The sequence below is a fragment of the Lepisma saccharinum genome, chromosome 10 (assembly GCF_977018435.1).
Source record: "Lepisma saccharinum chromosome 10, izLepSacc3.1, whole genome shotgun sequence".
NCBI classification, from domain to species: Eukaryota; Metazoa; Arthropoda; class Insecta; order Zygentoma; family Lepismatidae; genus Lepisma; species Lepisma saccharinum.
Window position 1 is genome coordinate 23,829,673 of NC_139238.1, and position 15,444 is coordinate 23,845,116.

At 37.3% G+C, this 15,444-nt stretch overlaps 1 protein-coding gene across 4 annotated transcripts in view; it reads left to right on the forward strand.

Annotated features, from left to right (window-relative positions):
• Pi3K68D (phosphatidylinositol-4-phosphate 3-kinase catalytic subunit Pi3K68D) overlaps nucleotides 1-15,444 on the forward strand; it is a 418,322-nt gene that overhangs the window by 121,184 nt on the left and 281,694 nt on the right. For all 4 annotated transcript variants that reach the window (XM_083129651.1, XM_083129654.1, XM_083129652.1 and 1 more), the window contains 4 exons: nucleotides 3,921-4,036; nucleotides 5,640-5,784; nucleotides 10,547-10,735; nucleotides 13,914-14,139. In XM_083129651.1, the coding sequence (XP_082985777.1) occupies nucleotides 3,921-4,036; nucleotides 5,640-5,784; nucleotides 10,547-10,735; nucleotides 13,914-14,139 (676 nt within the window). The remainder of the gene's footprint in view (nucleotides 1-3,920; nucleotides 4,037-5,639; nucleotides 5,785-10,546; nucleotides 10,736-13,913; nucleotides 14,140-15,444) is intronic.

Below are 15,444 nucleotides of genomic sequence, written 5' to 3' on the forward strand. Positions count from 1 at the left end.
TCGGGCATCAGTTGTTTCGGGCCTGACCGGGCACACAATTTCCGGAACGAGGCATTTGGTCACAATGTCGTGCAACAACGACCGAGAAATCTGCGGGATATGACTGCTGAGTTCCGTGATCGTGACGCGACGATGCTCCAATATTCGCTGCTGCACCTGTCCCACAAGCTCGTCCATAATGGCTGATGGCCCACCGCGCTCGCCGTCATGCACATTTTGCTGGCCTTCAGTAAATGTCCTGCACCAACGATGCACCATCTGCTTGCTCATGATATCTGCTCCATACATCTGGCACATCTGACGATGAATTTCGATCGGCTATATGTTTTGTGCGTCCTCCTCCGTAGTCGAGCGGGTTAAGGCGTTCACTCGTCTTGAGATCGTTCGCTGCGGGACGGCGTAGGTTCGAATCCGGCTCTGGTCGGAATTTATTCGGCCTGCGTATAGGGCCGGTGGCAACCCACCATCGTGAGGAAATTGGGGAGCTCCGAGTGAGTGAGCGTAATCCGGTCGAGACGACCTGCTATAACGGCTGGGGATACGTCGGGCTGACCCCCCGACTATTCCAATACTGGTTGAAGATCTCCACGCTTAGAGGTGACGAAGGAAAGCGTGGGAGGGAGATCGGCAGTCGGTAGGTATGCCTAGGCCCTTCATGGGCTGTTGCGCAACTGATTATTATTATTATTATTATTATATGTTTTGTGCATTCAAGAACTTGATCACCAAACGAACCTCGCACACGGCGGGAGATGGAATAAGAGCCGCCATGTTTCATCGCTTCCGCGATGCTACTGAGGACTTTCTGGAGGCGTCTTCTAGGACATTCACTAGCCAGGGCAAGTGCCTCTCACGCATGTGCAAAACCGGTTTCAATACGCATGGCCTGCCACCTGTGGGTGAGATGGAAATGTACTTTCTGGATGCGCCTAAAATATCATTACATTATATTGTTATGGTATATCACTCAGTAAATATGAAAATCATTGAGGAAAGTAGTGTAATATATGGTGATTTTGATAAGAATATATTTTTTAAACATTGTCATTTAAAAAAAGATAGTTAATGATGTATATTTTCTAAATAATACAGGGCTTTTCATAAGTTTCTATGAAATTTTGGAAGTTTAAGCTCAGGGACAAACTGATCCACGGGGATGAGAGCATGTCAGTGAAAAGAGAAATTAACCTACCGTACAAATGTTCGATATGTCCTCCCTTGTTGTCTCGAAAAAACGTCAGTCCTGTAATCTAGCTCCTGCTACCAACATTCTTAACATATCAACATCGATGGTAGCCACTTCATCCATGATTCTCTGTCGAAACTCTGGTAAATCTTTTGGGGAAAGGAGACATGTAAACATAATCTTGAACGCAACCCCACAGAAAAAAGTCACATGGAGTGAGATTGGGTGATCTGGGAGGCCAGGGAATAAGTGTTGAGTCATCCTTAACCTTGCTGTTCACCTGAAAATGCCATGTTTTGCACACTACTGCTTTCCAACACAGGTAACTAAACCACGGCATCTGTAGCAAAACAAAATTGTATTTCCCCTAACCTTTGGCATGCTTTCATCTTTTGTATATGTGTATTCTACTGCAGTGTTCCGCAACCTTTTTTTACTCACGGCACGCCCCAGACGGGCCTAGACCCAACAAGGCACACCAAAATGTCTGTCCCCTCAAATCTTAATATAATTACGAAATATTACGTCGTTATGCAATCAATTATTATTATTATCATTGTTGTTATTATTATTATTATTATAAAACATGAATAGACTTATGCATTTATTAAAAATTTATTAACTTTAATTCACTGTAGAAAATACACATTTCTAATACGAATTTTAAAGTAAATAACTCTACTCATGCCTTCAATGTGATACTTGAGCCTGCTTAGCTGCACACAGATGGCTGATTCGTGGCGGAATCGTTGACAAAGCAAGCCTCATTTCTTCATTGATGGATTTGAGTCTCTCTCTCTTCGATGTTTTAATTGCAGTCAACGTCGAAAAGCCCAGTTCACACAAATAAGTAGTTGAAAATGGTAATAACACATTAATTGCCATCTCAGAGTCACTTCTTATTGACAACCAAAATGTATCCAAAGGTACTTCGAAAAATTTTAATTTCAATGTTCTGTCTGCTTTCAAATCTGCCAGTTCCTCTTGTAAGCGTAAATTTTTCGGAAGATATTTCAAATCCATACTGAATGGATCATCATCTGCAAATAAATCCGCATACTCATTTGATGAAGGTCACGACTTATACTACTTCATCCATCACAATTTTCAGAGGAGATGGCTTCGCGGTGAATGAGACAATGGTCAGTTCGTAAGATAGGATTTACTTCGCGTACTTTACCCATGAATCCTTTCACTCGGCCTGTCATAGACGCGGCTCCGTCTGTACAAACACTAACACAGTCCTCCCATGTTACTTCATTACGGACCACATATTCATTAGTCGTACGAAATATTTCTTCACTGGTTGCTCGCTCGGGTAGTTCTTTGCATAAAAAGAAATTACTTGCAATTACATCCCCATCAACATACCTTATGTAGGAAAGAAGTTGTGCGTGACCGCCAATATCGGTGGACTCGTTGATCTGAAGTGAGAACTTTCAACCACTCTTTATTTTCTCCTTCATAATGTCTTTGATGTCACTGGACATGTCCCTAACTCGGCAGCTGATTGTGTCAGCAGACTGAACCCAGCACTATTTTTACCATGCTTTACACGCAGACATTAACAACGTTTCCGCTATTGTGTGTGGTTTTTTGGCCTTTACGATAAGTTCGGCTACCTTATAGCTAGCTTCCTGTATTTTTTGCGAAACACGTACCTACGTAGTCATGAGCGTCACTTGTTTTTTTTATTTTGTTCCAACAACAGACGTAAATAATTCACATCTTTACTTAACAGAGAGGAATGTTTTGTTGACAAATGTCATTTTAATTTACTGGGAACCATAGCAGCATTACTGAGTTTTTCACAACACACAACACACTTAGGGATTGGGCATGTTTTGTCGCCACACAAAAAAAACGTGAGATAAATAGTTATCACTATATTCCCGGTGAACTACTTTCCGTTTCTTTTTTTCGGGCTCGATGGTTTCACTACTTGCACTCGAGGACGGACCACTTCGTACAAGGAACTTATCCATATCGAAAAAGAAAATAGTACGACTGGTGTAGCAATACAATATTCGCACTACTGCAGAGCACAGCTTTGATAGAACTGAACTGTAATTGTTGTCTGACAATGTGTGGGTCCTTCGGCGAAGGAAAAGAGCAATAAAGTTTAAGAAGCACCGACAAACAGGCACAAAACAGCCAGCCGTACACAAAAGATGCAGTGTTAAAACAAAGAACTCACTTGAGTAGCTCTATTGTATGATTAGTGCGGGCTGCTAAAAGGCTTGCTAAAAATTTTACGCAGCTTTCTTTGCAGTGAACACAAAGCTTGCCGCCTGTAACCCATAAAAACGACCCAATATTACAGGCGAGAATACATATAAGATGAGCAAACTATATATAGCCTAACAATATTGAGTAAATAAATTACATTTAATTTCTATGAAAATTTAACAGTTATCAGCAAAAATAAACAAGCACCTTCTTACTTAAAATCGACAATTAATTTCTTACAATATTACAATAGTAGGTAAAAGTTCGCGTCACACCTTTCACCTTGTGACGGCACACTAGTTGCGGAACACTGTTCTACTGCATGGGTAAACTTCAAAATCCCTGAGAGACTTAGGAAACATATTGTAATATGGCTCGTATCATTTAAAATTTGCACTATATAATTACCATATTCTTTAACTGATAGGTACCTTAAATTTTTATCTATTCCAATGATAACTAAGATTTAAGCCCTAATTATTTTATTTTTCATTTTGAAATGCAGACTTCTAACTCAGGGAGGCTTTCTTTTGTCCTTGTGGCCAGTTGTGGCAGACAAAAGACTGGGTCCAGCTCCTGCACCTGGCACTCATCCTCACGGAGATATTCATCCAGTTTTATGTAAGTAATCATTCAGCATTTAAGTAGCACATTTTATAATCAACCATATTGACTGATCAACTTGTAGTGTTTATTCGGAAAGCTAAGGAGAGAGTGTGGGGTTTATTCATTACGAGTGCCAAATATATCAGGTCAGCAGACCTATAATCACAGTCATGGTGGTGGTTGGATTATTGTTTCATTGTGATTTATAGAGACGTGCATATTTTGTTTTTGACGGAAACACAGAATGTGAAATAACACTTCATGCTCATTTGTAATGTTTTCGAAAGGTGTTAGGTTCGTTTTTCTACCATGTTTTGTCATGAAATGACGCAAAATGAACTGAAAATTGTGAAATAAACTCTTCAACGTGAAATTTATAAAGTACGTGAAATTTAGTGTATTTGCTGACAAACTATTTGTGAAGTCTGAATTATCCTCTGAGTTATACAAATCACAGAAAATTGATTAATTCTGCTGTAAATATTTGAGAAGAAAATAGGACTCCTATACGCAGGAATAACGTTAAAACATAAATATGCTCTTGGAAAGGAATTGTTTATTTTGTATAATAAATATAGTTTTTTTTTATTAAAGGTAGGATTATATTAACCATTTTTAACACCAAAATTCCATTGTGTGTACAACTCTTGATCCCAAAATGTGCCCAGTTTTTGTACCAAAAATCTTGATGTATGACTAGTGGTTAGGCTTGAGAAGTAGTAAAACTGTGTAAAATAACAAAATAGAAAATATATGACAATGCAGCAACAACATTAATAATTTGTAAATTTGTAATCCATGTGCTGGAACAAGAATGGAAAACTCAGGCTTACCTTAAAAGGTACAGTATGACAGAAATTTAAAACTCAGTTGCAGGCTTTTGAATTTTTCTCAGGCTCATTATCAGGGAGGAAAACATGAAGGTTCCTTTATCTTTCTCAGGCTCATTATCAGGAAGGAAAACATGAAGGTTCCTTTCTCTTGCTTCTGTACGAGTTGACAAGCTTGAATTAAGTGGTATTTCTTGATATGTGCGTTAATTCAAACGTGCCAATAATTGCTTCTTGTTAAGTGCTTTCATTATTTTCAACTGTCAATTGTGTCATTTGTGATATTTGCTTTGTGCAAAATTTTAGAAAACTAATTTTCAGGAAATGTTGACATTTGGACATTTCCCATTGAACCCCTATTTGTCGCACATTGTGAATAAGATCTTTTTGTTTTCATTATTACATATAAGAGTAAAATATATCATCAAAGGAGAAAGATCTAAATTTGTTAATAATAGTAACAATAAATATATTCCTTTGTGATTCAGGTTTGCCATACCCTCATACGTATCCAAATGAACAAGAAGACAGAACTGAAATATCATGCATAGTTTCGAAGAAATGACTTGACTTGTTAATTCTGCCACATGAAGGTGGTAAACATAGATACCGCTCTTCCAACCAATAATTTCCAGTATGAATACCTCTGGTATCGGCTCAACCCCAATTAATTGTGAAACGACTTTCCTCGCTGATGTTTACTACAATGTACTGTCTAGGTTGCGCATGGAATCCTGAAACCTTTTTTCTCGCATTTGATCTAATGGCAGTGCTTTCTTGTTTCACAGGCATTGAACTGCCAGACTATGGAGGCCGTGTTGTTTTTCCCGACAATATCGATGTTACTTCAATGCAGAGGCACGATTTCAACAGCTTAGATGACAACACCCAGCAACAGCTGTTGGATATAATTGAGCGAGACACGTTCACAAGGTAAGAAGCCTCACCTTTACTTTTATTTCTTTCTTTATGCATGCATTCAAAGTTTTATGTCTTGTCGTACTTGTTACAGGTTCAAACATGAAATCAGAAGATAAATGTGTACGGTGTGAATAATTTTAATTCTAAGGTTTTGTACCTAGGTATGAGCAAAGTGACATTCTTTACATGGGTGATATGACACAGCATGGGATGATTTATGCAGTTGTATGGTCAATACTAGGTACATGCCTACTAGAATGCTGCATCATTAGAATTTCATTCAAGTGCCCGATAGTTCACATGGGCGATACTGGATGGCATATTGAATTGAGAGCTCTTCCACTCAATCAAGCAGCATACACTCAAAGCCTAGTAGTATACGTATAACCTAATTTGTCTGTGGTAGTGGACTCGCAAATATGGATCATAGTAAAAGACGCAGTAAGATTAAAACTTAAGTCAACATAGTCATGATCTCCATGTTAAAATGTAGTTTTGTCTATCTTATCAGTACACAATGGAAATGAAATAGATGATTGTAGGTTGAAATTGTCTAGGTGGACATTTTATGTATATAATTCTCGAAGCTTTCATGGCAGCAAATGATGATGAGAGTTTCTTGGGATATCAATGATTATGATTTACCGATAGGAAAACCTCAACAGGGACACACGACTCGAACTGGATCCAGCCTGGTTACTGATAGTTGACTGGGAGTGCAGACGTCTGAGAGATGGCACCTGATTGGCTTGCCACGTACACCTGACCCCTCCCATACCAAATACACATAACTTTACCCTGACACATTTCTGCACTTCAATCCCTGAGGATGACGTTAACTCTCGGAAGCCTATCCGGAAATCATCTGGTTGATATCCCGAGAAAGCTCTTCATTTTATGTATAGTTTCTATGATTATTGTCACATAAAAATATTACTTACGTGAAATTTAAAAGATTTTGTAATTCCGCGTTGCACAATTTAATGGTTCAATCCTATTAATTTCGAAGATCCACTGTCTTCATTCACAAAAGGGTACGGCGTTTGAAGCGGAGATGGTTCCGCGTCAGTACATTGTTTGTTCCCGGGCGGCGGTGGTTGCGATTTTTCCCGTTCGGCAGCACTGGCGCGCGCATCTTGAATGAAGACAGTGGATCTTCGAAATTAATAGGATTGAACCATTAAATTGTGCAACGCGGAATTACGAAATCTTTTAAATTTCACGTAAGTAATTTTAAACCGCGTTTACCGCAACCACCATGAACATTAAAATATGTTTGAATGTTATAACCATGTCTTATTATTTCCATTTCGCAGAATATAATTATCCTTTTCGGTAAGTGAACAATGATGTACAGGTATGTGTTGCACTGTGCTATGATATTTTTAATTGCTTAGGCAGGTCTGTCAGCATTTGTATCCTTGGGTTGCATTTTACGTTTCAGTCTGTAGATATTCCATACTTTCATATAACTCATATGTGGGTCTTACCTACAGGGTGGCTCAATAAGTCACTTAACACCCCTAGTACAAGGCCACTGCAGCACGCAACATGAAAATGGTGATGACCAATCGTTATCAGGCCAAGGGGGAACCACATTGACGCCACCCACATTGTCGGCGGCCATCTTGATGTCCGCCATCTTGAATTCAACTTCAGAATTTTAAATGGGAAGGGGGTCGTGCGACATATCAAAATGGGCTAGAATTTCACGAGAAATGTAATGGTGAAGGTTGTTTTGACGTATCTTTAACCAGTAAAAAGTTACGACTGAATTATTGTACCAATTTGCTCCTTTTTGAGGTGTTAGAAAAATGCCTTAAAATTTGTTTAGCGCTTCGGTAATGCATCGAGATCAAAGTGACGTCTATGGAGAGACGTTCGCATGCCATTGCACATTATTTTAATCGGATACATCCATGAGGAGCTGTGCAATATGAATGGTTGTCGCGAACAATTTACAGTGTGACGCTTCCATTGAATGAAATGTCCTTCACAGTGACAAGGCTAATGTTTATGTTCATAAGGAAGTTTATAAACAGAATATGTGACCCTTGTCATCTGATAACTAACCTTGGACAAAAACTGGTTCATAACGTTCCCATAAGTGTTCTGGTGTTCTTCCCTATTGAAAAAACTCTGTAAAAAGTACCTTCTTCCATAAGAAAGGATGAAAAACCCTGTTCATTAAACAAGTCCAAGTAGCCCTAAGCATTTAAGGTTCCGTTGATGGAACATTGACTAACCAATCGTGTTCCACACAGCACGCCACACCATTAACTTACCAACACTAACCATTCAGCTTTGATCTGTCGAAAATGGGTTATCAGATAAAAATCATCGAATATTCTGTTTATGAACTTCTTATGAACATAAACATTAGCCTTGTCACTGTGAAGGACTTTTAATTCAATGGAAGCGTCACACTGTAAATTGTTCGCGACAACCATTCATAATGCACAGCTCTTCATGGATGTATCCGATTAAAATAATGTGCAATGGCATGCGAGCGTCTCTCCATAGACGTCACTTTGATCTCGATGCATTACCGAAGCGCTAAACAAATTTTAAGGCATTTTTCTAACACCTCGAAAAGGAGCAAATTGGTACAAGAATTCAGTCATAACTTTTTACTGGTTGAAGATACGTCGAAAAAATCTTCACCATTGCATTTCTCGTGAAATTCTAGCCCATTTTGATATGTCGCACGACCCCCTTCCTATTTAAAATTCTGAAGTTGAATTCAAGATGGCGGACATCAAGATGGCCGCCGACAATGTGGGTGGCGTCAATGTGGTTCCCCCTTGGCCAGATAACGATTGGTCATCGCCAATTTCAAATTGCATGCCGCAGTGGCCTTGTACTGAGGGTGTTAAGTGACTTATTGAGCCACCCTGTAGTATTGTACGGACTTATTATTTAGAATTGTAATTGCATAGAGTAGTTTCATTCCATAGGTTTTAGGTTGACGGTGCTTCTTATTAGGCTCTGAAATATAGGATGTTGCCAGTCATTCCACTCAAGCATACCCAGCTCAAGTACGAGCGAGCGAAAATGGTCTCATGCAGCACTCTAATGTCTATCAAATTAGTTTTATTTTAGTACACACCACTTGTCGTTATAGATAAGTGTTAATGAAAATTACATACAGTATTTTGCATTGGCATTTTATGGACCTGCTCAACCTGAACCCTTTAATTGTATCATCTGGTATTGCTGTTTTAATTTGACCCAATATGTTCTTATACCATTCTCAATAGTATCAGCTGATGTTGGTATTTATATCAGTCCACCTGTAAAATATATGGATGCATGTATATTAAGATAACCAAATGATTAGACCAGTTCTTAAATATATGATCGCATACATATATTGATTAAGAAGGTGAATTTGTCATTAAGGATTGGCACAAAATGTTTGCTGTTAAATGTTGTTTCAGAACCTTGATATACAGGGTGGCTACTCACTGAGAATTCCTTGAATTCATGGAATTATGCATGCATTATTGACTCCGGGAATCATGCGTGAATTCTGCATGAATTTTTCTCCGTAGACATGAAAAACTTTTAATAATCCGAATCCCATTGAATTTATACATATTTATAAATGCCCTGAGGCAAGTTTTTCACAGTGTAGCTTTTATTTGTATTGAGAAAAGAAAATAATGCTGCGTGGAAATTAGAACTGAATTCAGTCCATTTGCTTTGATAGTATTCTTTGCAGAAGAATCTATTGAAGACAGACGGAAGATTATTGCAAGATAAGATGTCTTGAAGTAGATAGGTAAATTTGAGGTTGAAATTCTCATACAATTAACTATTTTTCGTAGATTAGTATATCCCGAAACATTTGTGACTTGTGTTTGTAGATATATTTAGTCTGATAATGTGAAATGGAAAATTTAAACTCTGCACCTTAACTATTAAGAAAATTAACTAGTTTTAATACTATTTAATTGAATTAGATGTTTTTAAAAATTGAAACACACAGACTATATATTAGAGTGCTGCATTGGGGCTTTCTTGCTCGATCGTCGAATAGTTCGCACAGATGACGCTAGATGGCTTACGGAATTTACTGTTTCTTCGCTCGAGCGAATAATGCTCGAACAGGCAAAGATCAGTATATGTTCGAAGCCCAGTAGTTCACGTACAACAGTAATGTTTTACGTGGTAGTGGGCCTTCAAATATACTCCGTGACGTGAAAGATGCAGTGAAATTGAAACTAAAGGAAACATAGTCATCATTCCCAACGTTAAAATGGAAATTTAGCCTATCTTACCAATATATAGCAATATATGAAAATGAATAGATGATTATGACCTGAAACTACCAGCACTAATTTTACCCATATTTGTACGATTATTGTCACATCGAAATGATATTTGATATTCTGTATATTCGAGCGAATCACGCTTAAGCGTGGGAGATTTGATCAAGTTTGAGGAAGCGAAAGTGGTTCAATGCAGTACTCTACTATATATTGTTAATATAATGCATAATTAATGTAATACATATGGTTGAAATATGGAGAAAACATCTGCTTGTACCGTTGAATTTTTGGAAAGTTCATGTTGAGAATTGGGAATTATGCTTGAATTTTATCATGGTCCTAGAGTGGCCACCCTGATATATCGACGTTACCATTCAGTTCATATATATATTAAATCTTCTGCTAATGCTGAAAGTCCTTGCTTGAGATAAGGTGGTGATAAAAGGTTTGTTTCATTAAACCAGTATCTTTGTATAAGTGTTTTCTATTTATGCTTGCAGACCTCCTGTAGAAGATAGAGAAGTCTTATGGGAAAAGCGACACTACCTCTATGACAAACCACAGGCATTGCCAAAAGTGCTGCTGGCTGCTCATAGTTGGGATTGGGCTTGTCTGTCGGATTTACATTCAATGCTAAAGAACTGGAGTCCCATGGAACCAGTAGATGCCCTGCAGTTGCTTTTGCCATGGTATGTTCCATCATTTGCTACTGCACATTTATGTCTATATTCAAGTCAAGTTTCATACATTTCCCCTCACCTCACTTCTAACATGTAGCGTTATTTTTCTAAACATTTAATATAGTACAGGTAGGCTAATTGTGACTGTTTAAGAGTGTGATTCAAATTACTATGCCTCTTATGGAGGACCATGAACTATGACAGTGAGAATAATAATTTACATAACGAATCTGATATTAAGGCTCGGCTGGACATATGTCCCGGCCGATGCCAGGCCAGCTATTTTTCGAATTTTCCTGTCTATTTGAAAAACCGCTATGATATTCCAAAATTGAAAAATTACATATGCTTAGAAAGTTGTCTAGATATTACCAATAGTTAATAGACTTAAGTAGCCACAAAACTATTGAAACAGAAAGCAAACCACGTGAAGATTCTCGTGAATGCTCTAGAAGGAATTCTAAGCAGATGCAATTTTTCAGATTTTGGAATATCATAGTGGTTTTTCGAAGAGAGAGGAAAATTAAAAAAAAACAGCTTCCCTGTCATCGGCCAAAAGTCTAGCCGAGCCCAGGTGTGGTGCGAGGGGATGCTTGCGCACCCCTTAGTTTTCTTCAGCACCCCCTACGTTCAACTGAAAACACTAACCCTTACAATGTCATATTATGTCATCATATTGAGTGCCGAATGTTAGGTAGTGAAGTTAGACAGTTATTATTTGTATGCAACAGGCAAGCACTGAAAGAGATGCACTGGCAGCAGCCTCTATAAAGATCAGCGGTAGTTTTTTTCTTTCGTCAGCATTGTTGTGCATTTTTTCTTCTCTTGTTTCTTCAAGTGGTCTGTTTGTGGTTTTCGATAATTGCCTATAGCTTAATGTGAGTTATGTTTTTTTTCTTTTCTTTCTTGCATTGTTGATAAATGGTTTATTTTCCGTCTGCTTGTTTCTTCCTCGCACTGGACAAAAATATTTAGCTGCTTTCAATGTATCGCCAAGTTGTGCTCGGAAAATTATTTAATGCAAGTTGTAATGTGAAGAGTGGTTTTCTTGTTAATGCGTTCTATGTATTTGTTCCATGTAACATGTCTAGTAAACATACCATTTCAGGCTTTTTCAAAAATTGTTAGGAAGAGGCCCAATGTTCACGAAGAAATTTTACAGTTTATTATTGGTAATAGTGCAGCAGAAGGAATTTTAAGGAAGACGAAGTTGCTGTGCACTTTGCATTTTGTCCTGAAGTGGCAGACTGAATGTACAATGTACTATGTATTTTGTACCTCCATTGGTTACATTGAAAAGGTTTAAAAACTGTGTTTTAAAGGCAAGGATAATTTAATTTTGTATTTCACTACATAGTTCGATAAGACTGCAATGTGCATGTGAATGTTTACACTGTTTGACCACTTTCTTGGAGTAGAAGACTTAATACATATCATCATGGACGTCGATGGTGAGGGCAAAGGGGCACAGCCTCCCTGGTAAATGAATGCCAATCTAAAGTTATATATTTCACACATATTAATTTCAGTCAGTAATTTATGGCGATTAGGGATGCAGTTACCCCCACTTTTTGCTATTTTTGCCCCTGCACTATGCTAAACCTTATCTACCAAGGAAAAGTAAACTGTCCTTGACACCCCCCAGTTTTTAAAGGTTGCATGCATGTTTCATTTTTCTTATTTTCAGCACCGCACCCTCTCAGCACCCCTAGATGAATAATCCTTGCGCCGCCCCTGCTGATTCGATTGCTTGAACATGTCACACATTTGAAGACTCAAACACATACAGTGTATCACAGATTTTAAGTTTTTCAAGAGACCAAGCTGAAAAATGTTAAAATGCAGGAAATATATAAAATTGAGGAAAACTTTGTGGCATTCTGCTATATTGGAACCATCAAGTTTTAATGTGTAAGAGCGGAGATTAAAGTGGTGGGTAATAGAATCACGCCTGTTAAAATAGTCAGGAATTTCGTCAATATGCATGGTTGGGTGTTTTTTAATCAGGGAAAGGATGACGAATATTACAGAACCTATAAGTAGAGCCATATATCTATGGTGAATAAGAGATCAAGATTTCTGTACAAAAAACTGGGCACACTTCAGGTCAAAAGCTGCATATAAAATTGCACTTCAGTGTTAAAATGGTAAATATAACGTGAAGTTTGATTTAAAAAGCCTATACTTATTACACAAAATAAACCTTTCCCTTCTAACAGCACATTTGTGTAGTTGTCAGGGTATTAAGTTGATACCTGTGTAAAGGAGGCCATTTTTGCTTCTCAAATATTTACAGCAGAATTAATCAATTTTCCGTGATTTGTATAACACTCAGGATAATTCACATTTCAGAAAGTGTTGTGTCGGTAAATCATCATCATCATCCTTCACCATTTCCTGCCTCTGGAAATAGTTCAAATTCTCACCACCAGGTTGAAATGTGGCACTGAAGTAACAACCAGTAATTTGAGTTTGTCGGTACAATAGTGTTTAATATGTGCTCTTGTCAACACAAATGACCCTTTGGAAGCATAAAACAGTGTTATCAATGGCCGCACGAAGCATTTCCCGGGATGTTTTTCAATATGCACCATATTTCAGTGCCCCACATTCACCTGGTGGTGAACATTGGAACTATTTTTTTCATCAGTATTCGCTTCCCCATGGTTTCTATAGCTTTTTTTACCAAGTTTCAGTGCAATCCGTTGCTTCGAACTTATGTGATGGAACAGGGTTTACTTTCCTATGTTCAATGGAGGCATTTGATCGTTGAAATTGATAGGTTTTTAAGAAAAAAGTTATGTAAAAAGAAAACCTTCTTTCTTCAGGAAAAGCGAGTGTTAGTCAGCAATATATCCTATATTGGGTATATGTAGTTAAATATCTGAACTTTCTATAATGCAGAGTTCCTTTTAAATTATCATCATCATCCTTCGCAGTTTCCTTCCTCTGGCCGGGTCAGGATAGAAGTCAAGCCTCTCCATTTTTTCCTGGTCTTCCACCACTCCTCTCTTTCCACAGTGTTCCAATCTTGTTCTCTTCTCCTAACACTCTCCACCATCTGCTCTTTTCACAGATATCTTGGTCTTATTCCTACTCCTTGAGCATGGTAAATTATGATCATGATAAATTATATGATGCGTAAATCTCAGAGTTTACTTATGCTAACTGCAAGAAATTGGCACAGTTTTCCAGATTGTGAAGTTCGACGTGTAGCGCTGCGTTGGATTAAAGACATTGGAAGCGATGAATTGGTTGATTACTTACCTCAGCTGGTTCAAGCCTTAAAACATGAAACATTTGAAGCTTCTCATCTGGCATGTTTTTTACTAGAAAGAGCTTTAACTTCACCAAGAGTTGCTCATCACCTATACTGGCTCCTGATGCAAACACTGCCAGGTCAAAGTCCACAGGTAAGTAATTTTTTTACATGTTTTAATGTTTACATTCTACATAATACAAATTTTGTCGTTTTATCTATTGATATTTTTTTTAGCTTTTTTGGTGTTATTTTTCCTCAGTTTTATTTTAAACCATGTACAATGTATTGGAGTTGATTGTTTCTCTCCGGAACTGGAATATCTACATATGTAAGCGTTCGTATCAGTGTATTGGTTTATCAATAAAAAAATATATTTTTACGGGTCTAATATTTCCTCAAATAGTCTCTAATTTTCATGTATTTGTAGTGAATATAAAGTTATAATGTATGTCCTACAATTTTGTAATTTTGGCTGATACCAATATAGAATTTACTGATAACCGATATTCTACCGATCCGATATAAAATTCCAATTGACCCTTGAAGAACTTGAATTGTTCATTGACCTCCTTAATACATGAGTGTTACCAGACTACAGCAATGCAAGAGAACCTGTATATTTAGAGATTTACTTTAAAAAATAAGAGTACAAAATGGAATTCCTATGTTTAACATAAATGTTTTCTACTGGTAAAACTTATATATAGACAAGACCAACTGCGTAATTAAAAAATATAATAGAAAACTTCAAATTTAAAAGTTGAGGGTTCCCCTCACCCAATATTACATCATATGCCTATGCTATCAAATAATTCTTGAGTACACTGAGGAATTCAGTGCACTAAAACAAGCAAAATATGTATGCAAATATGTCATAAAATGTAAGGAATGTGCACAAAAATATGAAAAATGAACATGAAAAGAATGCTACTTCCATTCTACAAAATATGAACAAGAAGTAAAACTGCCACACAAACAAAACATAATATTAAAGCTGTCCATTTATACTGAAAATGTTATATCTAAACTACAATAATTCATGTTGCAATGTTCAACTAAGATTTTTTATTAATTTACCGTATTTACGCATGCATAGTGCACGTAAAATGCGCACTCTGGTTTTGGATGGGTAAAAGTGACAAAAAATTATATCTCGTATATAATGTGCAGTACAATCCAGTTTCAAGAAATGGCTTTCTTAGTTGTAGGTTGAAAATCTGTTGCTGTGCTGATCAAGAGTGAATGACGTCATACCTATTCAATTGCTCATTCCTTCTTTTTCAAAATATATACTCTTTCTTTCTGTGACTAATGTAAAATTTATACGAGGCACATTCAGGACCTTCCAAATAGCAGGTAGCAGCACATTTCATATTATTTGGCCAGTAATGCATTTTAATTTTTATTATATTTTTCCTTATGTTTTCTTTCATCCAAAGTACCATAAAAATCAGAA